This window comes from Capricornis sumatraensis, chromosome 13 (genome assembly GCF_032405125.1).
Source record: "Capricornis sumatraensis isolate serow.1 chromosome 13, serow.2, whole genome shotgun sequence".
Taxonomy (NCBI): Eukaryota; Metazoa; Chordata; class Mammalia; order Artiodactyla; family Bovidae; genus Capricornis; species Capricornis sumatraensis.
This window is the reverse complement of record NC_091081.1, coordinates 74,642,905-74,667,103: the sequence shown is the minus strand read 5'-3', so window position 1 is coordinate 74,667,103 and position 24,199 is coordinate 74,642,905. Positions and strand designations below refer to the sequence as shown.

The 24,199-nt window shown below is 43.3% G+C and overlaps 1 protein-coding gene across 1 annotated transcript in view; it reads right to left on the bottom strand.

Annotated features, from left to right (window-relative positions):
* IYD (iodotyrosine deiodinase) overlaps nt 1–17,347 on the bottom strand; it is a 30,057-nt gene extending 12,710 nt beyond the window's left edge. The window contains exon 1 of the mRNA XM_068985153.1: nt 17,149–17,347. Coding sequence (XP_068841254.1) covers nt 17,149–17,320 — 172 coding nt within the window. The 5' untranslated portion in view covers nt 17,321–17,347. The remainder of the gene's footprint in view (nt 1–17,148) is intronic.
* Nucleotides 17,348–24,199: the final 6,852 nt, after the last annotated feature.

Genomic DNA, 24,199 nt, shown 5'->3' with positions numbered 1-24,199 from the left:
GTCTCAGCCAAAAACCTAGAAGAATAGAGGGAAAATTCTTTTTCCTCCTTTAGAGTCACAAAGCAACCACTAGGGAAAGGGAAATCAAGTTCTCAAAAATATCTATAAGGATATGAGCTCAAAAACATCATAAAAAAATGAAAAGGGTCTGAGAATCCTGAACTCTGATCTTGACTGTCCTTCAAACCCCAGACTGGTTACAAATCAAGAAAAAGAAAATTTTTGCTTCCTCATAGATGAAAAATATAAATTTCTGTTAATGGTGAACTAGCTTATTGAAGCTGTCTCCCACCAGCTGAAAATCACTAAAGTGAAAGTGAAGTCACTCAGTCATGTCCGACTCTTTGCAACCCCATGGACTATAGCCTACCAGGCTTCTCCATCCGTGGGATTTTCCAGGCAAGAATACTGGCGTGGGTTGCCATTTCCTTCTCCTGGAGATCTTCCCGACCCAGGGATTGAACCCGGGTCTCCCACATTGTAGGCAGACACTTTACAGTCTGAGCAACCAGGGAAGTCCAAAGTGTTAGTCGCTCAGCAGTGTCTGATCTTTTTGTGACCTTATCAACTGTAGCCCACCAGGCTGTCTGTTCATGGAATTCTCCAGGCATGAATACTAGAGTGGGTAGCCATTTCCTTCTCTAGGGGATCTTCCTGGCCCAAGGATTGAACCTGGGTCTCCTGCATTGAAGGCAGTTTCTCTAACATCTGAGCCATTAGCAATCATCGAAAATCACTAAGATCTTGAAAAAAAAAAAAAAGTATTACTTTAAAACCTATTGTAAAATCATTAAATTGCTAACAGCATAGTAAGACATACCCAGGCCAAAACTTAAGGGAAATTAGGAACCTGCGAAGGTAAATAACTGCAAAAGCTGCATTTGCCCTGTTAGTATCTGCCAATCCCTACATGTTTATTTTTATATTTTCAATGATCAAGAGAGACAGAAATCAAAGCCCAGACCCATATACAATGGGAAGCCTAACAAGCTGGGACCCCAAGACTACATCCTTAGAAAAAGTAAGAAATGTAAATAAGTCAGCCCTCAAGAGGTTACAGCATTTTTGTGAGTCATGCCTCAGAACTGAACTTGGAACAATGTGGTCCTGCCTGAAAATAGCCCCATCACCTAACAGAAGCAAATGCCAACATACAGATAATTTTAAGTACAATAGTCAGCAACCTACCAAAGACAACCAGACATACATAAAACCAAAACACCTTGAACAAAATATAGCAGAGCAGATTTTTAAAAATAGAATCAGACACGTGAAGTCTCCAAATATGGAATCGTCAGACTCAAAAGATAGAAAAACTTTGATGGCTAGGTTTGGAAGGAAAAAAAGACAAGCATTTATAAATCTGTAGGATACAGGAAAAAATGAAAAGTTACATGGAAAATAGTTTAAAATAGAGATTTTTAGAAATGAAAAATAAAATAACAGAACTAAGAACTTGGTGGATGAGTTTAACAGCAGGTTAGACATACCTAAAGAAAGAATTAATGAACTGAAGATAACTCAGAAAAAAATACCATGAATAGAGCAAGGAAAGACCAAAAGACGGAAAACATAAAAGATCAAGAAAAATAAAGCAGAATGAGAATGTCTATTATATGTCTGATGATAGTCACAGCAAGAGATGGGAAAGAGAATGTGGCAGAGGCCGTATTTGAAGGAGACTATTTGTTAAAAGGGCTTCCAGGGTGGCTCAGCAGAAGAAAAGCCACTGCAATGCAGGAGACACAAGAGATTCAGGTTCAGTTCTTGGGTGTGGAAGATCCTCTGCAGGAGGGCATGGCAACCCACGCCAGTGTTCTTCCCTGGAGAATCCCACGGACAGATGCATGCATCTGATTTAAAAAAAAAAAAAAAACTGATGAAAAATGCCAAATCTACAGATTCGAGAGCCCCAGTCAATCCCAGGTAGTAAAAGAGAAGGAAATGGCAACCCACTCTAGTGTTCTTGCCTGGAGAATTCCAGGGACAGAGGAGCCTGGTGGGCTGCCGTCTATAGGGTCTCTCAGAGTCAGACACAACTGAAGCGACTTAGCAGCGGCAGCAGCAGTGAAAGAGAAAAGAAGCCCACATCTTTTATAATCAAATATAAAATCTCAAAATCAGCCAGAGGGGCAAAAAGATTCCTTTAGGAAGAGGCCCAGATGGCTTCATAAGGGAGTTGGTTCTATCAAACACTCAAAGAACATGCATGTATGCATGCATACTGAGTCGCTTCAGTCGTGTCCAACTCTCCAGGTGCCTCTGTCCATGGGATTCTCCAGACAAGACTACTGGAGTGGGTTGCCATGCTTTCCTCCAAGGGATCTTTCCAACCCAGGGATCGAACCCTTGTCTCTTATGTCTCCTGCATTGGCAGGCAGGATTTTTTTCACCACTGGCACCAGCTGGGAAGCCTGAGTAATATTGGAGTGGGTTGCCATGCCCTCCTTCAGGGGATCTTCCCGACCTAGGGATCGAACCTTCATTTCTTAGTTTCCGGCACTGGCAAGCAGGTTCTTTATCACAAAGAACCATTATTGCTAAATTTTTTCAAACTCTTACCAAGAATAGAAATAGAGGAAACATCATCCCCAACTCATTTTATGACACTCACAACCTTGTTACCAAGTCTGACTTGGACATTACAAGAAAGAAAGGCTACAGATTCAACTTCCTCATAAATATAGATGCAAAGAGTCCTGACAAAAATATTGGTAAACAGAATTCAACAATATAAAAAGAACAATGCACTTTGATCAAGTTGGGATTATCCCAGGAATGCAAGTTAACAACGTTAGCAAAACCGTGTTTGTTACATTCACAAACTAGTAGTCATTGGAATACGGAAAAAGTGTTTGATAAAATTAGACATTCGTCTCTTAGTAAATTGGAAGTATAAAGGAACTTTCTTATCCTGATAAAGTCTAGCTATGGGGAAAAAATGAAAACACCCAGAACCAACTGCATAGTTAATGGTGAAACATTTAAACTCTTCCATCAGATATTGAAAATGAGTTAATATTCCCTATTCTCACCAGAGTTTTAATTATGAAAGGCTAAGTTTTGAAGCTTTTAGGAAAGCATGTAGGAAACTGTCTTCATGACTTTGTAGAGAAGAAGAATTTCTTAAACAAGAGACAAAAATATTAACCATAAGGAAAACACCTGTTCTGCTTACCTACACTAAATTTTATCTTTACACCTGCCTGCTTCTGCCATGTTTCTTGGTTTCCTCTGCTTCCGTCCTGTTCAGAGAGCTGTGAAAATCCATTATGTATAGTTCAAGGTTGTACAGAAGATGAAGATGCAATGGAGGATTCAATAGGTGGAGCTGAAAATGGTAAAATGAAGAAAATGAACTCACAGATCCGGTAGAAGATAAACAGGGAAGATACATCTGGTGAACTAGAAGCCTCACCACGGGCAGACCCAATCACCTCATTTTAGAAGGTTTTCCAGTCAATAACACTGTGAAGTTCCTGGTAGACTTTTCAAACAAAAGAGTTCAGAAGACCTTATTGCTGAATTCCCAGATGCTTCATTCCAACATTCTTGAAATTGTTGGTTATATATCTAAAATATCACAGTTCTAGCTCTGAACATGTGTGTTTCTTCATTCCTTTCACCATAACTAGACAGTATTTTTGGTCTGAATTACAAAGATTCAAATGTGAACTACAAAGATTCCAACTGAAAGAAATTCTAAGATATTGTCTTAAAAAATTAAAGATTATAAAAAATAGGAATGCTTTGAATGTAGAGTGTGTGTATATATATATATACACACATATATATATATATGTATAAAATTAGGCATTCATCTCTTAGTAAATTGAGAGTGGAAAAGAACTTTCTTAACCTAATAAAGTCTAACTATGGGGAAAAAACAAAATCAAAACACCCCAGAACCAACTGCATAGTTAATGGTGAAACATTTCAACTCTTTCATCAGATATTGAAACTGAATGAATATTGCCTGTTCTCATCAGAGTTTTAATTATGAAAGACAATTTTTGAAGTTTTTAAAAACGAATGTAGGAGACTATCTTAATGACTTTGTGGAGAAGAAGAATTTCTTAAATAAGACACAAAAATATTCAGTTCAGTTCAGTCGCTCAGTCATGTCCAACTCTTTGAGACGCCGTGAACTGCAGTACGCCAGGCCTCCCTGTCCATCACCAACTGTGGAGTCTACCCAAACCCATGTCCATTGAGTCGGTGATGCCATCCAACCATCTCATCCTCTGTCGTCCCCTTCTCCTCCTGCCTTCAATCTTTCCCAGCATCAGGGTCTTTTTCAATGAGTCAGTTCTTTGCATGAGGTGGCCAAAGTATTGGAGTTTCAGATTCAACATCAGTCCTTCCAATGAACACCCAGGACTGATCTCCTTTAGGATGGACTGGTTGGACCTCCTTGCAGTCCAAGGGACTCTCAAGAGTCTTCTCCAACACCACAGTTCAAAAGCATCAGTTCTTCTGTGCTCAGCTTTCTTTATAGTCCAATTCTCACATCCATACATGACCAGTGGAAAAACTAGCCTTGACTAGACGGACCTTTGTTGGTAAAGTAATGTCTCTGCTTTTGAATATGCTGCCTCGGTTGGTCATAGCTTTCCTTCCAAGGAGTAAGCATCTTTTAATTTCATGGCTGCAATCACCATCGGCAGTGATTTTCGAGCCCCCCAAAATAAAGTCAGCCACTGTTTCCACTGTCTCCCCATCTATTTCCCATGAAGTGATGGGACCAGATGCCATGATCTTCGTTTTCTGAATGTTGAGCTTTAAGCGAACTTTTTCACTCTCCTCTTTTACTTTCATCAAGAGGCTCTTTAGTTCTCCTTCACTTTCTGCCATAACGGTGGTGTCATCTGCATATCTGAGGTTATTGACATTTCTCCTGGAAATCTTGACTCCAGCTTGTGTTTCCTCCAGCCCAGTGTTTCTCATGATGTACTCTGCATGGAAGTTAAATACAGCCTTGAGGTACTCCTTTTTCTATTTGGAACCAGTCTGTTGTTCCATGTCCAGTTCTAACTGTTGCTTCCTGACCTGCATACAGGTTTCTCAAGAGGCAGGTCAGATGGTCTGGTATTCCTATCTCTTTCAGAATTTTCCCAGTTTATTGTGATCCACACAGTCAAAGGCTTTGGCATAGTCAATAAACCAGAAATAGATGTTTTTCTGGAACTCTCTTGCTTTTTCCATGATGCAGCGGATGTTGGCGATTTGATCTCTGGTTCCTCTACCTTTTCTAAAACCAGCTTGAACATCTGGAAGTTCACAGTTCACGTATTGCTGAAGCCTGGCTTGGAGAATTTTGAGCATTACTTTACTAGCATGTGAGATGAGTGCAATTGTGCAGTAATTTGAGCATTCTTTGGCATTGCCTTTCTTAGGGATTGGAATGAAAACTGACCTTTTCCAGTCCTGTGGCCACTGTTGAGTTTTCCAAATTTGCTGGCATATTGAGTGCAGCACTTTGATAGCATCATCTTTTAGGATTTGAAAGAGCTCAACTGGAATTCCATCACCTCCACTAGCTTTGTTCATAGTGATGCTTTCTAAGGCCCACTTGACTTCACATTCCAGGATGTCTGGCTCTAGGTGAGTGTGAGTGATCACACCATCATGATTATCTGTAAGGAAAAAATCTGTTCTGCTTACCTACACTAAATTTATCTTTACACCTGCCTGCTTCTACCATGTTATATGGTATGAACCATAATATATGGTAGAACATGGTAGAAGCAGGCAGGTATATATAAGGGCTTCCTTGGTGACTCAGAGGTTAAAGCATCTGCCTGCAATGCGAGAGACCTGGGTTCGATCCCTGGGTTGGGAAGATCCCCTGGAGAAGGAAATGTCAACCCACTCCACTATTCTTGCCTGGAGAATCCCATGGATGGAGGAGCCTGGTGGGCTACAGTCCACGGGGTCACAAAGAGTCAGATATGACTGAGCGACTTCACTCACATATATATATATTATATGTTCTACCATATTATACATATATATATATATATATTCTACATGCATACACATGCTTAACTTGAGTTAGTTTTGGACTTCTGGTTATTGTTGGGCTTCACCAACTACTAGAATCTTGGAGGCAGAAGATGCCAAAAAGAGACCAGTACAGAAGTGGACTTCAGTACATCAAATAGAATAAATTGATGTGAGTTGGACTTCTGAGGGAAATTTAAATCAGATAAACAAGGCTTCACCAAGAATGCTGCCAAAGAAATAAACACTGAAAATATCAGTGGAATCTAATGAGTAGATAGTTCTTTTATACAAAGGCTGAAGTCTTTCCTAAACCTGATCTGATATTTTTCAGCCTGATGGGGATTGGTGCAGAGAAGCCACATAACCAGTAGAAGGCAACTCCTACTAGTTAACAGCAGGTAATCAGAATCCACTATGATCAAATTCCCAAAAATGCTCAGCACTTCCTTTCCTTAAGGTAACAGATTCAGATTGTTTTAAACCATAAAATTTATCTGTATGTATGTGCATGTGTTACTGAATTATTACTGTACTACCTGAACTGTATCTTTAGAAAACTGAATATAATGCTATCATATATCTTTCTCATTCACAACCCAAAACCCAATGAATATTTGCCTGATAAGACATATTATATCCCATGCCTTCAGCTGTGTGACACAAAACAGTTAGCTGTGACTTTCTTCCTTGAGTAGATACAAATCCATTTTGATTCCATGGATTAACTGATGTTGGAGTTATGATTATATTGTGGTTGTTGTGACATTTACTAAAGGGTTCTCATTTTCAGTAATGGTTATTTACATAATTTAAACCTTACATAATTTAAATAATTTAAATTTCACTCTAAAGTGAAAAAAGGTAATAAAATTTAGAATGTTTTCTTCCACATATTAATGAGCTAATCTGTAATTTTCCTGGTGGCTCAGTGGTAAAAAATCCCCCTGCAATGTAGGAGACTTGGGTTCGCTCCCTGGGTTGGGAATATCCCCTGGAGAAAGAAATGGCAACCCACTCCAGTATTCTTGCCTGGGAAATCCCATGGACAGAGGAGCCTGGCAGGCTATGGTCCATGGTGTTCCAAAGGGTGGACACCACTGAGCGACTAAACCACCACCACCAGTCTGTGACTATAGGACATCATAGTTAAAAATCTAGGTGAAGGTTAGTACCAGAAGAGGTAGACCAGCAATCAAATGTCCAGAGAATATTTTCCAGTTGCCTAGAAACAGCCATGAGGCTGAGTTCAGACAAAGAGATGGTGACAAAAGTCAAAACCCCAGGGTCACCCAGGGCTTGAAGGTTTATGTTCCAACAGTAAGACTAAAACGTAACTAATCCAGCCCTGGTAACTTAGAGCCTAGAATAATATCCTGTGAGTGATCCAAGGAACCATAAGACCTGACCTCATATTAAAGATGTCCCAGTGTTACAATGTTGCTCAACTTGTAGGTGCAGATGTGACTATTCCCTGGAATAAGTAACAATATCTTCTTATTGTCGGTTAGTTGCTAGGTTTTGTCTGACTCTTTTGGGACCCCATGAACTGTAGCCCATCAGGCTCCTCTCTCCATGGGCTTTCCCAGGCAAGACTACTGAAGCGGGTTGCCATTTCTTTCTCTAGGGGATCTTCCTGATCCAGGATTAAAACCACTGTCTCCTGCTTGGTAGGTGGATTCTTTACCACTGAGGAAAGCCTAACTATATCACCTGGGAAGCCCTAAATATATCTCAGGCCTCAAAAAAAATTATGAGTAATTTTCCAAAAGAATAACCAGTGTACCTTAAAAAATAAGTGTGTTCAAGAAAATAAGAAGTCATGAATAATAACCATAGAAACCGCAGGCATCAGAAATAGACCTACAAAGACTTGAGATATTGGAATTATCAGACAGATCATGAAGCAGTTTCATACTGAGACTAGTGTGTAGGATGTTTACAGGAAGTAGCTTTGGGAACAAAATTTGTGGAAAGGAAAGGCAAGAAACACGATTGGATAGAAGACATCATATTTCAATGTAAGCCTTGTATGATGGCTTAGCCAATAATAGGGCTTCTTTGGAAGAAAAATATCCCATCAGAGTTGTCCCCAACTAGGCCCAAATGACTGGGCCTTTATACCCCTAAGCCAATCAGTTATTGCATATAAACCACCCTGGGAAAGGCAGAATCTTGGGCAAAGCAAAGGTAAATCCTGAAATATGCAGACAGCTGAAGGCTCTTTGTTTACAACACTCCCAATAGAAGGGGCAACTAGTCTTTCCTTGAAGGGTGATCTAGGTGATACATTTCCATGCCCATCACACTCTAACTCAGCAATCCCATGCATATCTCAGAGAAAGTCATGCATGTGTATTCCAGAAATAAGTATTAAAATGTTCCTAGAGGCATAGTTTATCATAGTTCTGAACTGGAGATAGCCCAGATCTTCATCAACAGTAAAATAAATAAATTGTGATATACTCATGATGGCACCCCACTCCAGTACTCTTGCCTGGAAAATCCCATGGATGGAGGAGCCTGGTGGGCTACAGTCCATGGGGTTGCTGAGAGTCAAACACGACTGAGCGACTTCACTTTCACTTTTCACTTTCCTGCATTGGAGAAGGAAATGACAACCCACTCCAGTGTTCTTGCCTGGAGAATCCCAGGGACGAGGGAGCCTGGTGGGCTGCCGTCTATGGGGTTGCACAGAGTTGGACACGACTGAAGCAACTTGGCAGCAGCAGCAGCATGAAACAGAATACTATACAGCAGCAAAAATGAATGAACTGCAGTCACGTGCCGAACCTGAATGAATTTTACAAATAAAATGTTAAGCTAAAGAACAAAGTCAAAAGAATATAAGCAATAGAGCTCTACTGTTTAGGAATGCATGTTTAGGTGACACGTCTATAAAGCACAGAAGTAATTCCTATAGACTTAAAAATAGTAGTTATGTCTGTGGGATGAAGAGGTGTGACTGGGAATGCATGGATTTATGGAGTACTAGAAATTTATACTTCTTGATCTAAGTGATGATTATATGGATTTTTGCTTTCAAATTATTTGTTAAGCCATCCATCTATGTTTTATACACTTTCCCAGCCAGCATATGACATATCACAGGCTTCTCTGGTGGCTCAGGATAAAGAATCCACCTGCCGTGCAGCAGATGCAGGTTCGATCCCTGTGTCCGTGAGGTTGCAAAGAGTTCAACATGACTTAGTGACTAAACCAACCGCTACCTTACATTTCACAATTAAGGGATGTGTGTGTGTGTGTGTGTGTGTGTGTGTGTGTGTGTTGTTTTAATAAGAAAGCCATAGAAATGAGTTGCGCAAAAAAACCCAAGGGTAGATCAACTGAACACAACTGTTAAGACACTTCATGGTCTCTTAAGTGAGACAGAAGGATGAGAGATGAACCGTCTGGGGAAGGTGGGGCAAAAGTAGGAGATGGAATGAATGGATACAGTTAATTTGTCCTAAACATGCAGTAATCTTTCATGGAGCCAGAACTATAGTTTAGGTTTCTTAACTCCTAAATCAGTGTTCCTTCCTTCCTGCCCGCCAAGTACAGAGGTTTTGCTTTCTGAGGCAGGTTTCAGTTACCCAGGGTCAACTGTGTTCTGAATACATTAAGCGGAAAATTCAAGAAATAAGCAATTTATACCAGTAGTCATGTATGGATGTGAGAGTTGAACTATAAAGAAGGCTGAATGCCAAAGAATTTATGCTTTTGAACTGTGGTGTTGGAGAAGATTCTTGAGAGTCCCTTGGACTGCAAGGAGATCCACCCAGTCCATCCTAAAGGAAATCAGTCCTGAATATTCATTGGAAGGACTAATGCTGAAGCTGAAACTCCAATATTTTGGCCACCTGATGCAAAGAATTGACTCATTGGAAAAGACCTTGATGCTGGGAAAGATTGAAGGCAGGAGGAGAAGGGGATGACAGAGAATGAGATGGTTGGATGGCATCACCAACTCGATGGACATGAGTTTGAGTAAGCTCAGGGAGTTGGTGTTGGACAGGGAAGCCTGGCGTGCTGCAATCCATGGGGTCGCAAAGAGTCAGACACAAATGAGCAACTGAACTGAACTGAAGTTTTAAATTATGCACCATTCTGAGCAAGATGATGAAATTTCATGCCTGTCCTGCTCCGTCCCCCTACCTACATGAATCGTCCTTCTGTCCACATATCCACCTAATTAGACACTTAGTAGCCTTTTAGGGCTTACTTGGTGGCTCAAATGGTAAAGAATTGACCTGCAGTGCTGGAGACCTGAGTTTGATCCCTAGGTTGGGAAGATGGAGGAAGGTGTGGAAACCCACTCCAGCATTCTTGCCTGGAGAATCCCCATGGACAGAGGAGCCTGATGGACCCCTGAAAGAGGAGCCTGGTGTGCCCCAGTCTGTGGAGTTGCAAAGAGACGGACACTACTGAGTGACAAAGCACAGCACAGTTATCAGGTCAACTGATGAGGTATTGCTTGTTCTCAGGTAACCCTGATTTTACTTAATAATGACCTCAAAGCACATGGGTAATGATGCTGGCAATTCAGATATTCTCTTACTGTGTCTAATTTAAACTTCACCATAGGCATGTATGTATAGGAAAAGCTTAGGATATGTAGGGTTCAGCACTATCTGTGGTTTCAGGATATCCACTTGGGGTCTTCCCCTCAAGACTGAGGGGTTTCCCCCATGGTTTCCCCTCAGGATTAGGGGGGACTGCAGTCAATATCCAGGAGGTGAGATGTCACTAAGGAAGCCCTCAGATAAAGATGAGAATGATAATCGAAACAGAGGGAAGAGAGCAAGAAGATCCAGGGCCTGGCCCTAAGGGCCCTGAGGGGCATTCCAGGTGGAATTCAGGTAGAAGAGAGTCCTCTGCCCCAGGGAGCATGCACACATTTCACTCCTGGGTATGTGAGGATGGGGAGAAAAAGGCAAGAGGGAGAAAAGGGGATTTGGGGGAGACTGAGAACCCAACTACAGTACTAGTAGGGATCGTGGTAGCTCACTGTTAGTAATGAGAAACTTCTTACACTTTACTAGCCAGGGGCAGTGGGAGCCCACATGGTACACATTTAATGAGATGGCCCAGTTACGAAATCAAATGCACTAGCTGTGATGGGGGAGGGGCCACTAACACCTACCAGCTTTCTAGCATTCCACTGTGAACCAAACTCAGATGTCATCAGGTCAACTATATCAAACGCATCCGCAAAGACTTCCGACACCATGCTACTCCCCACCCATGTGTCACAAAGTCCAGCAACCTGTTTAGTTAGTCATTGGTAAATGAGAGAAGGCATGAAAGGCCTCCTTAACTTCAGGTCTGTCCACCATTTGCAGAAACTAAAGGCAGTAGAGGGGCATGACTCAGCAGTTTCTGCAGCCACTGAAGTCCAGGGTAGGTGCTCCTACTCTGCCATAATGAAGGGGCTGCTTCTCAAGCCTTGTCAGCACAGCCTTGTCTCTGAGCAGGGCAGACACTTGGCCCCAACCACCACTGGGTTGGATTGTCCTGAAGGGCTTTCTGAGCAGAGCACAGAGGGGCTGCTGTTCCTGGAGACTCTCCCAGGACAGAAAGTCTACACTTGACCTGGAGAAAGGGGTCAGCTGAGCCAGATGGAGAGAAGCTCTGAGGGACTGCAGTGCAGTGAACAGATACAAAAGGCACGGCTTCTCCTTCCTCTTGAACTCCTAACCATCCCCGGCAGGGAATGTGGGCTCACGAAAGGAGAGGGAAGAGCCTCCGTTCTGTGGCTTTTCTGCCTCCAGCCCAGACCAGCCAAGCCACTCTGGTGGATTCATTTAAGCGGTAGAGCCCACATATTCCAAAATAAATGCACACCGCTGTGGTCTGCTTTTAACAGAGGTTATGTGCTATCACACATGGAGTTTGCTATTGACACCAAAACCAACTCGCCTTGTATTGTGGTTTGAATGCCAAGGAGCCAAATTGCTCCCTAATTAGGTTTAATGGCCAAGTAATTCTAGGTCATGTCTATCCTTTAATGTTTAACTTGGAGGCATTTTTCTGGCTACATCTCTATGTGAACTGCTTTTGTGTTTTTGCAGTTCCACTTCCAAATCTTGGCAAATGGGCCAAATGTTTTCCGGCTATGAAACCACAAGGCCAATTTGTGTCGTATCATCCTTGTTCCCTCCCTGCAATTTTGGAGGAGCCTTCAGCAACCATGTTGATAAGGCTCTGGGTGACACAGCTCTTGCAGTTGACAATGGGAACAACTCTGGAGCTCAGCATTGGCCCAGAGAACTTCTCCTTTCCACTTCCTCAGCCATCGCTTTCCTTTCTGTGTGGGCCTCTCAGCCATTTGTTGCAGTGTAAATTGACTCACTAGCAACAACAAGGGTGGGTGGGTTTGGGGAGTCTGGGAGTGTTCAGCTGGAAAGATCTGGACTAGAGCAATGCTATCCCAGGTGAAGTGGACAGAACTTATTTTCTGAGCCCCTCCACCTCTTCTGGAGTCCCCAATGTCCTGTGCTGACCTTTACTCTCCCCAGCAGTACCCACCCAGATTTGATCCCAAGGATGACATCTCCATCAAATCCTTTCCCGTCCCTAATCTTCTCTCATCTGAATTCAAATTTACCTCTCCTTTCTCCTAGGACTATAATGTCCTACAGGAGTCCTGGTGAACCAGCCTTTTAAAATTAGTCATGCGAAAGTATGCATGGGTGTCAAAAGATGATGAAATGCAAAGATGAAGCTGAATTCCTTGCTTCTTACAGCAGAGGAAAGCTAGGCAGGTCTTGAATGCTGCTGTTATATAGCATTTTTGTCAGTGGTGTGCTGGTAAACCAGATCTCTGAGAGTAGGGAGAAAAAGAGCACTGAATTATAGCACTGGCCAATTTCCAGTGCTATAATATAGAGTCAGTACTCCCATCATGGCCTGACTTCAAGCTGCTAGCAAGTGAACAAATGGCCCATAAATTTTCAGAACCTCTAAGATCTCCTCAGGCTAGTTCTTGCACACCACTTGGTTGGAAAACAAGGAGTTCAGGCATTGGTTGGCTTCCAGGCATGTAAGAGGGTTAATATCATCTGTAGGAACAGTGTTACTTGGTTGAGACTGTTGTTGATTAGTTGGCATGCAGAGGAGCTGGAACTGGAATGAATCCGTCTTTAATTGGTTGACTTGTTAAGCTTTTACTGAAATGAGCTGTCATTGATCCAATGAACAGGTTTGAAACAGCTGCATATGAGTACATAAAAATCTCTCTGTTCCTAAGTCTGAGGAACATTTTTATTCTCAGGTGTTGAGCACATTAGATAAAAATTTTGGCAAAGCCTTTATGAGCAGTGACTGGGACAATGAAAATTCAGTTAGAATACTAGCTTTTGATGGCTAGCGAAGCCAAGTAAAGAAAATCCACACTAATGTTAAAATGGACATATCTTAATGTGTTTCCTGTCTTTTTCTCCTATTTCCAGTTCCATGAGCTTTCATGAATCTGGGACTGACTAGAGGATTTTTGTGTGGTATTTTCAGTTCATTTTCGGGAAACAATCTGAGGTTTCCTATTTGAGATTAAATATGGGTCATTTATCTTCCTCAGACCTCTGCCACAGATAAAGAGGGAACAGAAAATCCTCATGAGGACACCATGTGTGACTGGTCCCCAGACAAAGTCTGTGTCTGACATCTAGTCAGCATGTCCCCTCTATGTCCTGCCCGCGCCTCTCCTCCCCTCGCCCCCCACCCCCCACCCCCCCCACACACAGGCTGATTCCCCGATCTGTGAAAGTGGAACAGGAATCTTCTGAGGCAGAGCTGGCAGAGGCTGGATTGGTGCTCATATTTCCCTCAGCTCACACTAGAATGGCCTACAATACTTATTGAACTGTTTTGTCTCTGTTAATTTTCAAAATGGCTTGCCCCTGTTCTCTCTTCTCTGTTAGCAAAGCCATCTCGTGTTTCCTTGGCTGCTGCTACTGCTGCTAAGTCACTTCAGTCGTGTCTGACTCTGTGCGACCCCATAGACAGCAGCCCACCAGGCTCCCCCGTCCCTGGGATTCTCCAGGCAAGCAATGGTAGCCTTCTCCTCTCTAATTATACCTGCATCGGAGCCTCAGTACTGGCAGGGTATCCTCTCTTAGACAGTGTCCACCCACCCAGTGGTTAAGAGCAGGGACTTGAGTGCCAGAGGAGACGGAGTTTAAACATTAGCCCTACCTACCACCTGTGTGCCCATGTGACCTCAGTAAGTATCTCTTATGCAGACAAGAAAAATCCCAACAAGAGACTGTGAACTCTACACTGGGGGAAATTTGCTCGTGGTTGCTGAGGCAGGTGCTACATGTTCACTTTATTCCTCCTTGTAAAGAATAGAGAATGAGAAGTGAATCAACAGGCAGAGAAGCAGAACGGGGCCGCACAGCTCTGGTATCTGGTCCCAACCATCAGGCGCGGGTCCCTGCTCCCAGGTCCCTGGTTCCCCACCAGCCACATTGATCCCTCTGTATCCCTTCCACCCTTGGGTCTTCAAAGCCAGTGGGCTTTTCTCAAAGCGCACACTACTTCTGATCTCTCAAGAAACGTTTAACTCTGTGGGCCATCTCCTGCCCACTCTGTTCTGGATCATTCTTTGGAAAAGCCTGGAAAAGCCTTCTTTGTAGACCTGGAACTCTGGAACCAGCTCCCGCTGGGTCCTGGCTCCACCACTAGCTGCTTGGACAGATGATTTAGATGATCTGAGCTCAGCTTCCTTATCTGTAATCTAGGGATGATAATAGTGCCTGCTCCCTGTATTGTTATGAGTCACCCTATGTAAAAATGACCTTGGATATAGAAAATACCTGGAAGGGCTTGTTACTAACCTGGCCCTTCTTCCCTACACCTTTTCTTCCAAGTCCATTCCTCCCAGGCAGTTCCTCTCATCTGAATGTGCTCCCCACCAGGTTCTCTCCTCAGCCTTCTCTTTAGCAATACCCTCTAGTGAATTCATTTTTTCCCCAACTTCCAAGCATCACCTTAAGCTAGTGACTCTCCAATCAGTGCCTGTGGCCTGGATCTCTCACCTAGAAACCTGCCTATCTTTCTGCTTCAATGTGCCACTGTTCATTCAAGCCCAACACGCCCTGCACTACACTCAACAGCCTCCCCTTTAAACCGGGTCCCCTCCCCTCACCTGCTTATGACAGTGTTGTTCTGATTCTTCCAGCCTCCAAATCATTGCCCTCTTCTTCCTCTCCCAGCAGCTAACTTATTGCCAGAGCCCATTGCTCTTCCTTGACTGTCCCCTGGATCCACCTCTTCTCTTGCATCACGCTATCCCTACCACCCTGCCCATTGTTACCAGAGCAGATCCTTACCCAGCTTCAAAGTGGAGCTCCCCTCATTCAGGAAAGTGCTTCTCAGCTGGCATGGTTGGCATCCAGGAAGGAGAGTGAGAGACAGCCCTGCTAGGAGGCTGCCTGGGCTTGGGCCCTGTGTGGTATACTCAGTGTACATGGTATAGCCAGTGCTACATGGCTTCCAGCATGGATTGCCAGCTTTGTACCCCACTCCCGAATCCTAAGGTTAGGACAACTCAAAACACACACACACACTTATACACATATGCACACATATACTTCCAGGTGGCCTTTTTTGGAGGGAGGGTGGAGCTTTATTTTTATTTTTTATTTTTTGAGAGGGGGCTCCAAAATCACTGCAGATAGTAACTGCAGCCATGAAATTAAAAGATGTCTGCTCCTTGGAAGAAAAGTTATGACCAATCTAGACAGCGTATTAAAAAGCAGAGACATTACTCTGCCAGCAAAGGTCCATCTAGTCAAAGCTTTGGTTTTTACAGTAGTCATGCATTGATGTGAGAGTTGATTATAAAGAAAGCTGTACACCAAAGAATTGATTGTTTTGAACTGTGGTGTTGGAGAAGACTCTTCAGAGTCCCTTGGACAGCAAGGAGATCCAACCAGTCCATCCTAAAGGAAATCAGTCCTGAATATTCACTGGAAGGACTGATGTTGAAGCTGAAAATCCAATACTTTGGCCACCTGATGTGAAGAACTGACTCATTTGAAAAGACCCTGATGCTGGGAAAGATTGAAGGTGGGAGGAGAAGGGGACAACAGATGATGAGATGGTTGGATGGCATCACCGACTCAAGGGACATGAGTGTGAGTAAACTCCGGGAGTAGGTGATGAACAGGGAGGCCTGACGTGCTGCAGTCCATGGGGTCACAAAGAGTCGGATACGACTGAGCGACTGAACTGAACTGGTGCCATTACTACCCCAGCTGAGAGTCACTGAGTCTCTTCCAAGTCAAATCCAGCCCACAGAGCCTCCTCAGACCCACCCCAAACACAGATCACTCAGAGCTCCCAAAAACCTCTCCCTGCCTGCCTGCCTCCTTCATCATCTTGTCTTTCTTGGGTCAACCATGCCCCCGCCCATCCTCAACATCCAACTTCATTTTCACCCCTTCCCTGGTCAGCACAGTCCTTCCGTCTTCTCAGCATCTTTCCTAGCAGTTCTAGTATTCAGGCTCCTTCTGTTCCCCTTAACCTTCTCACCCTTACTATTCATATTCTAGTAATCCACCCAGCCTGGTTCAGCCCTTCTGTAATGCCTTGCCAAGATTCTGAGCCTTCTCAAAACACCTTATCATCAGTTCCACCTGTCTCTTTTTTACTCTCTTTCAGTTGTCCGTTCATTGCCTTGTCTACTGAATCAGACACTCAGCTTTGAGGACCGCAGCCACTCGTGTCTGTAACCCACAGGGCTGCTATAATGAGTAGTAGTGAGCCCTTACACAGCTGCCCTTTTTTTATTTCAAATTTTTGATCAAAACCTGACTGCTTATCTCATGGCCACACCAGCCTGTGATGTGCCCCCTGCAGAAAGATTTTAGCAGCCAGTCAGGACAGGAGCTGGAGAAAGCCAGCCCTTCAACAGTTTTTTTTACTGATGATCCAGTTTTTTACTTGGTCACAGCAAATGACAAGCTGACACCCAAGAGAAATGATGTCTCCGTCACACACTAATTTGTTTGCACAATAGAAGTTGATGATGAAACTGACCTGCCTGCACTTATTTCTCTCCATAAGCCCCATCAGCCACTTGCCCTCATCGTAAAAATACAGAAGATGGGAACTGAGCAGCAGAGCCAGTGTCTTTACCTGCTTCCTCCTGGTGGACATCGGTGCTGTCTTTCAAGTCTTTATCTACCCAGGGACGAGCCTCAGCCCTAGGCTCCCCGTTCTTTCTGTCACTGCTCCCATCAGCATTTTTAAAAATCCACACCATCAAAATGCAGATGATGGCTACCAAAACTGGAGTCAGAAGAAGCATGGTGGTGAGACTGATCCTGAAGGGTGTCCATACTTCCCAGGCTGGGGTTTAAACAAACAGGGACAGGTGTGGGGAACGCTGGGAGATGAGTGAAGAGAGGGAGGGGTTTGCTCGGGGAAGGGACAGTGAACCTGCTGACTCCACGAGGACTTTGCCAAGGAGCAAAGATCGCAGCTGTGTGCATCAGGGTGTGTTGCGGGTCTGGCAATGCACGGGTGAGTGCACTTTTTTAAACTGTGTGCTCAATCAATGTATTCTTAGACAATCATTGCCAGGATTTGAGGATATACTTTAAAGCACTAGATCTTGCCAGCCATGGTGGAAGGTATTTCATCTTTCCCCTGTAGATTTTCTCTGAGAGCAATGTGTCTTCGACTGGCCTGATGCCAGGAGTCACTTAGTGTTGGCCCCTTCAAACCAACTTCCATGCCCGTTTTGAGCGGTTCCCAAATCTGGGATGTTTTCCTGCGGTTTTAGAGACTGGGCAAAGGATTGGCTATCTCAGGCCTCTCATGCACATTTTGCCTTATATATATCTATATTATTTGAATTCTTTTCAACCAGCATGTACTATTTTTTTACTATTTCTACTTTTTTATTGTGATAAGATATAATAATATAAAATATACTGTCCTAGCTCTTTTTAAGGCTCCAGTTCAATGACATTAAGTACATTCACAGTGTTGTAAACCCACCACCACTCTTCCACAAACTGCTTCATCACCCCAAACAGGAACCCTCTAACCGTGAAGCAGTAATTCCCCACTTTCTCTTCCCACAGGCCCTGGTAACTTCAAACCCACATCCTATGTTATGATTCTGACTGTCCTAGGAACCTTCTGTATGTGGACTCATACAGTATTTGTCTTTTTGTGAATGGCTTGTTTCACTTAGCCGAAAGCCTTCAAGATTCATCCATGTTTTAATACTGATCAGAACGTCATTCTTTTTCATGGTTCAATCGCTCAGTAGTGTCCAACTCTTTGCAACCCCATGAATCGCTAGCAGGTACTATATATTTTTATGGGGGCTTCTGCAATGGCTCAGCAGGTAACAAATCTGCTTGCAATGCAGCAGATGCAGGTTTGATCCCTGGATTGGGAAGATCCTCTGGAGAAGGGAATGGTAATCCACGCCATCGGCCTTGCCTGAAAAATCCCATGGACAGCGGAGCCTGGAGGGCTACAGTCTATGGGGTCACAAAGAGTCAGATACAACTGAGCCCTCGGCACAGCACATGTATTTTTATACTTAAAAAATAGACACTAAATAAATGTTATATTTACAAAAAGACCATTACAATACAGTGCAATAAGTGCTATAATAGACAAGTATGCCTGGTCCCTTATTCCATCTGAGACAGGACAAGACCCCACGGAGGACATAGCTTCTACTGTCTCAACAAACTCAGTGTGACCTGGGACAGTGCAATTGAGGGAGCCTGCACCAGAATCTAATCTACACACTCTCCCTTCCTTGAGAAACTCTTGCTACAAAAAAAAAAAGTCAGCTGACCTAGACAGTGTGTAGTGTAGTGACATGGTTACTTTGCCTGAATTTCCATTCTACTGTGTGCTCATGTCTCATTTCATGACTGGTGATCAAGAGTGGATGGATTGGTCAGTCTGCAGACCACACTGTGAACATCTTTACTCTAGAGAACATATTTTCCCAAAACACACATATGAGTCTTTACTTCCAGTGCTGGTGCTGAATCTAATGATCCCCATCCTTGAATCCTTCTGCTTTAGTAACATTCTGCAAGTGTATTTGCAGGGTAAGTGAAATGAGGTGAAAGAGCACTTTCCAGGAAAGAGACTTCCCGGGATTGAGTGAGGCAACACCGTTTCTAATGATTCACACAAGCAACCTGTCATCAAGCATTTCTATTAAGTACTTATTTAACAAGTGTTATATCAAGTATTCACACTAAAGGCTTAAAATAGGACGTGCTTGGGACTTCCCTGGTGTTACACTGGTTACAGCTCTGCACTTCCACTACCAGGGACATGTTCAACCCCTGGTTGGGAAACTAAGATCCCACATGCCACATGTCATGGCCAAAACAGAAACAGACTCACAGATTTAGAGAATGAACTTGTGGGTGCCAGGAGGAAGGATGGAGTGGAGTGGGGGAAAGGATAGTTAGGAAATTTGGAATGGACATGTACACACTGGTGCCCACCTGAAACTGTTATAACATTGTTAATCAGCTATACTCCAACACAAAATAAAAAGTTGTTTTTTTTTTTTAAAGAAGAACCTTATGGCTAAAAAAACAAAAACAATAGAGTGTGCCTATGTCTGCACCAAAATCTTATCTCAGTTCAAGTGTGAAGTTAGAGGAAAAAATTCAGAATGCTTTTAAACCTAACCGACCTCACCTATACACAGTCCATACTCACAAATAACTTTAACACCATCAAAGGATATTTAGTTTATATAGATCTAATGACCAGAGGACGGTGTGATGCAGAAGTTTATATTTCTATGTGTGATCGCTATGTTGATTCTTTATCTACATTATCCCATATAATCCACAGGATGAGTCACTTGATAAGAAACTCCACTGCTCCAGCCATTCCACTACATACAAGAATTGAAAGCAAGGTCTCAGAGAGATATTTGCACATTTATATTCACAGTACTATTTTTCACCATAGCCAAGAGATGGGAGCAACCCAACTGTCCATGGACAGAGGAATGGATAAACAATATAGTAGAGACACTAGAATATTATTCAACCCTAAAAAAGAGGGAAATTCTGACCCATGAATTTTGAAGACATCTGCTAAGCGGAAAGACATCCAGTCACAAAAGGATAAACCTTGTATAAATCACATGTATGAGATCTAATGTAGCCAAATTCATAAAGATAGAAAATACACTGATTGTTCACTGGCTGGGGGAGGGGAAAAGGAGAGTTATCATCTAATGGGTGCAGAGTTCCAGTTTTGCAAGACAAAAAGAGTTCTGGATTGTGGTGGATAGTGGTGATGGTTACGCAACAGAGAGAATGGACTTATACTGTTGAACAGTATGCTGAAAAAAAGCAAAGATGGTACATTTAATGTTGTGCACTGTGCTGTGCTCAGTCACTCAGTCGTGTCCGACTCTTTGCATGACCCCATGGACTGTTGCCCGGCAGGCTCCTCTGTCCATGGGGATTCTCCAGGCAAGAAGACTGGAGTGGGTTGCCATGCCCTCTTCCAGGGGATCTTCCCAACCCCAGATGGAATCCAGGTCTCCCGCATTGCAGGCAGATTCTCTATCATCTGAGCCACCAGGGAAGTCCTCAATGTTGTATATATTGTACCAAAAATATTTTAATTTAAAAAAATCTCCTCTGCCTTGAAGGAAAAGTGAAGAGCTTGTACAACAGTGCCTAAAGCACCATGAATGAGTGGAGACAGGTCCTTAAAGTGTAGTCCTGGATCCCCATCATCCACACCCCCAGAGGATTTGTTAGACATAAAAACTCTCGGGCCCTACTCCAGATCCACTGAACCAGAAACTCTGGAGGTGGGTCCAGCACTCGGTTTCAACAAGCACCCCAGGTGGCGCCGACCCTTGCTGAGGTCTGAGAACCACTGGACTCAAGAAAGGCTCGCTCCTCATGTTCCTGTGTTGATGTTGTTTAGTCGCTCAGTTGTGTCTGACTCTTCTATGACCCCATGAACTGTAGCCCTTCAGGGTCCTGTGTCCATGGAATTCTCCAGGCAAGAATACTAGAGTGGGTTGCCATTTCCTTCTCCAGGGCATCTTCCAGACCCAGGGATTGAACCCACATCTCCTGTTTGGTCTGTTTGGCAGACTTATTGTTTATCACTGCGCCACCATCGGTTCAGTTCAGTCACTCAGTCATGTTCCACTCTTTGGATCCCATGGATTGTAGCACACCAGGCTTCCCTGTCCATCACCAACTCCCGGAGCTTACTCAAACTCATGTCCATTGAGTCAGTGATACCATCCAGCCATCTCATCCTCTGTCGTCCCCTTCTCCTGCCTTCAATCTTTCACAGTATCAGGGTCTTTTCCAATGAGTCAGCTCTTCCCATCAGATGGCCAAAGTATTGGAGTTTCAGCTTCAGCATCAGTTCTTCCAATGAATATTCAGGACTGATTTCCTTTAGGATTGACTGATTGGATCTCCTTGCAGTCCAAGGGACTCTCAAGAATCTTCTCCAACACCACAGTTCAAAAGCATCAATTCTTTGGCACTCAGCTTCCTTTATAGTCCAACTCTCACATCCATACATGACTACTGGATAAATAACTTTGACTAGACGGACCTTTGTTGGCAAAGTAATGACTCTGCTATGGGAAGCCATAGCCCAGGGAATTATACTCAATATTCTATAATATTGTATATGGAATACGAATCTTAAAAGGATATGTGTGTGTCACACACACATATATGAATCACTTTGCTGTACACTTGAAGGTAACACAACATTGTAAATCAACTATAATCTAAAAAGAACCACTGCAGCCATTCAGAGGAGAGTTAACCAAGGACTCGACTCTTGGGGAAGAAAACTGGGGGAGTAGGAGGAGGAAATGGTGGCATAAAGTTTGGAGGTGGTAGAAGTGAGCAGGTCCAGATGTGGGGGTATTACAAAGCGGGAATCAGAAATGACATCCCTCCTTCTCCCAGCATATTCCAGTCTGTACTTTGTCTCATTCTCTTGGGAAAAGACTTTGGGATTTCATGGACTTCATGTTATTTAAGCCAATGAGCGTGTAAGTGGAGAGACTTCTATAAAGAGCTCTCAGGGAAAAAGCTGAAATGACAACACAGCACTCACAAAGCTGGGGATTGTTCCAGAATGTGATTCATCAAGTGAGACTGGCTCTGCCTCTTTCAAAACATGACTTCTGAGACTGGCGGATTTCCTGAGTGCTTCTTTTCTCACTCAAGCAACAGCCAAACAGTACTGCCGGGGTATGGGTTGGGGCCCACAGATGACAGATGACAGCAATTCCTCAACCTCTGTATTATATTATCTTTTGAAAACAATGCCTTTTTATGAAAGAGCTTAGCCACAAATGATGTGGCATCCATTCTAGACAAGAAGATGAAAACCCTGTGGTGATATTAGTTAGAAACAGTTTTTAATAGAAAAATGTTATGTTCCAGAACAACATTCCTTAGCATTTAGTGATACTGTATTTGCTTCCAGTAGAGATTCATTATTGCTTTTCTACACAATAAAAAAAATTATCATCTGATGATGGAATTATCATTGCCATCTTATTTCTCCTCTAAGAAGAAATTATGAGGCAGAATGTTAAGAAAACAAGGTGACTTGTAGGACAGGCATTGATTGCTTGGCATTTAAGAGAATGTCTGGTGTGTTCCTTTCCTAGTGTGTGTGTCAGTCACTCAGTCATATCCAACTCTTTGTAACTCCACTGACTGTAGCCTGCGAGGCTCCTCTGTCTGTGGAATTCTCAAGGCAAGAATGCTGGACTGGGTTGCCATTCCCTTCTCGAGGGGATCTTTCTGATCCGGGGATTGAATCTGGGTCTCCTGCACTGCAGGCAGATTTTTTACTGTCTGAGCCACCAGGGCAGCCCTAAGGCAGCTGTAACAAAGCCCTGTAAACCAGGTGACTTGAAAGAACAAAAATGTGTTGTCTCTCAGTTCTGGAGGTCAGAAGTCTGAACTCAAGGGGTCAGCAGGGCGGGGTTCCTACGGAAGTCTCCAGGGCTGATCAGGACTTTCTTTTTATTTCTGGTGGAAGCCAGCAAGCCTTGATGCTCCTCGGCTGGTAGAAACATCACTCCAGTCCTGCCTGCGGAGTCACATGGCGTTCTCCCAGTGTATCTTCACTTCCCCTTCCCCTTGTAAATCTGTGTCTGTACGTGTCTCCTTTTCTTATCAGGATACCAATCGTTTTATACCCTATGACCTCATCCTAACTTGACTACACCTGCAAAGACAGTGTGTCCTGGGGGACATCAGCATATCCCTTTGGGGCACCACTCAACCCATAACACCTGGTAAAATGGTGAAGATACTTCCTCCTCTTCTGGTGAGGGTAAGTTCATTGTGCAACATTAGTCACCTCATGGTGAGTCTCCAGGTTTTTAGCCTATCTGATTGTAAAGTGGGCAGAGCAGGAGAAATTGCACTCATTTCTCTCTAAGGCAACCACCCCATCCGTAATCAATGACTCATCTGCCCAGGTGGGAGGCTGAGATTGCTCAACACAAATGTTGGAAGACCAGAAACCTCTTTTTTTCATATGTCTAGACTCTGGAAAGTCTAGAGGTCCAAAGGTTATATCTTTTAATTTTCCTTATATTTAAGTTTTTGATTAGATATTAATGTTGATTACTTTAGCTAGCAACAGCCAGTCAAGTTTTTCTCCCATTACGTCACTCTGACTTCCACTTCTACCCGTCTCTGTCCACTGGGAGAACCAGGGCGGGAGAGGCCCGGAGCTCTTCTTCTGATTCCATGGGCTCCATCCTATAATCCAGGATGATCTCCCTATTTTAGTATTTCCTTGAAATATTAGCATAAAAGAATATTTCTGCAGACCAAGAAAGGCATTCAGTGCTTTTCTGCAACACAGTGACTTAAAATCTCTTTAATATTGCAGGCTAGGCATCACTGTTTCTCTATTCCTTAATAGATGAAGTGAGTTACTATACTCTTGTTTTATGAATGATTCATCTAAACTAAGCCTAACGCCTATTGCATAATATTCTAATTGCAAAATATACTTTTTTTAATGGTGGTAAAATATGCAAAACACAAACTTCCCCATTTTAGCCATTTTTAAGTGAACAGTTCGAAGGTGTGAAGGACATTCATGGTGTTGTGTGACCATTCCCACCTCCCATCTACAGAATGGTTTTTTACCATCC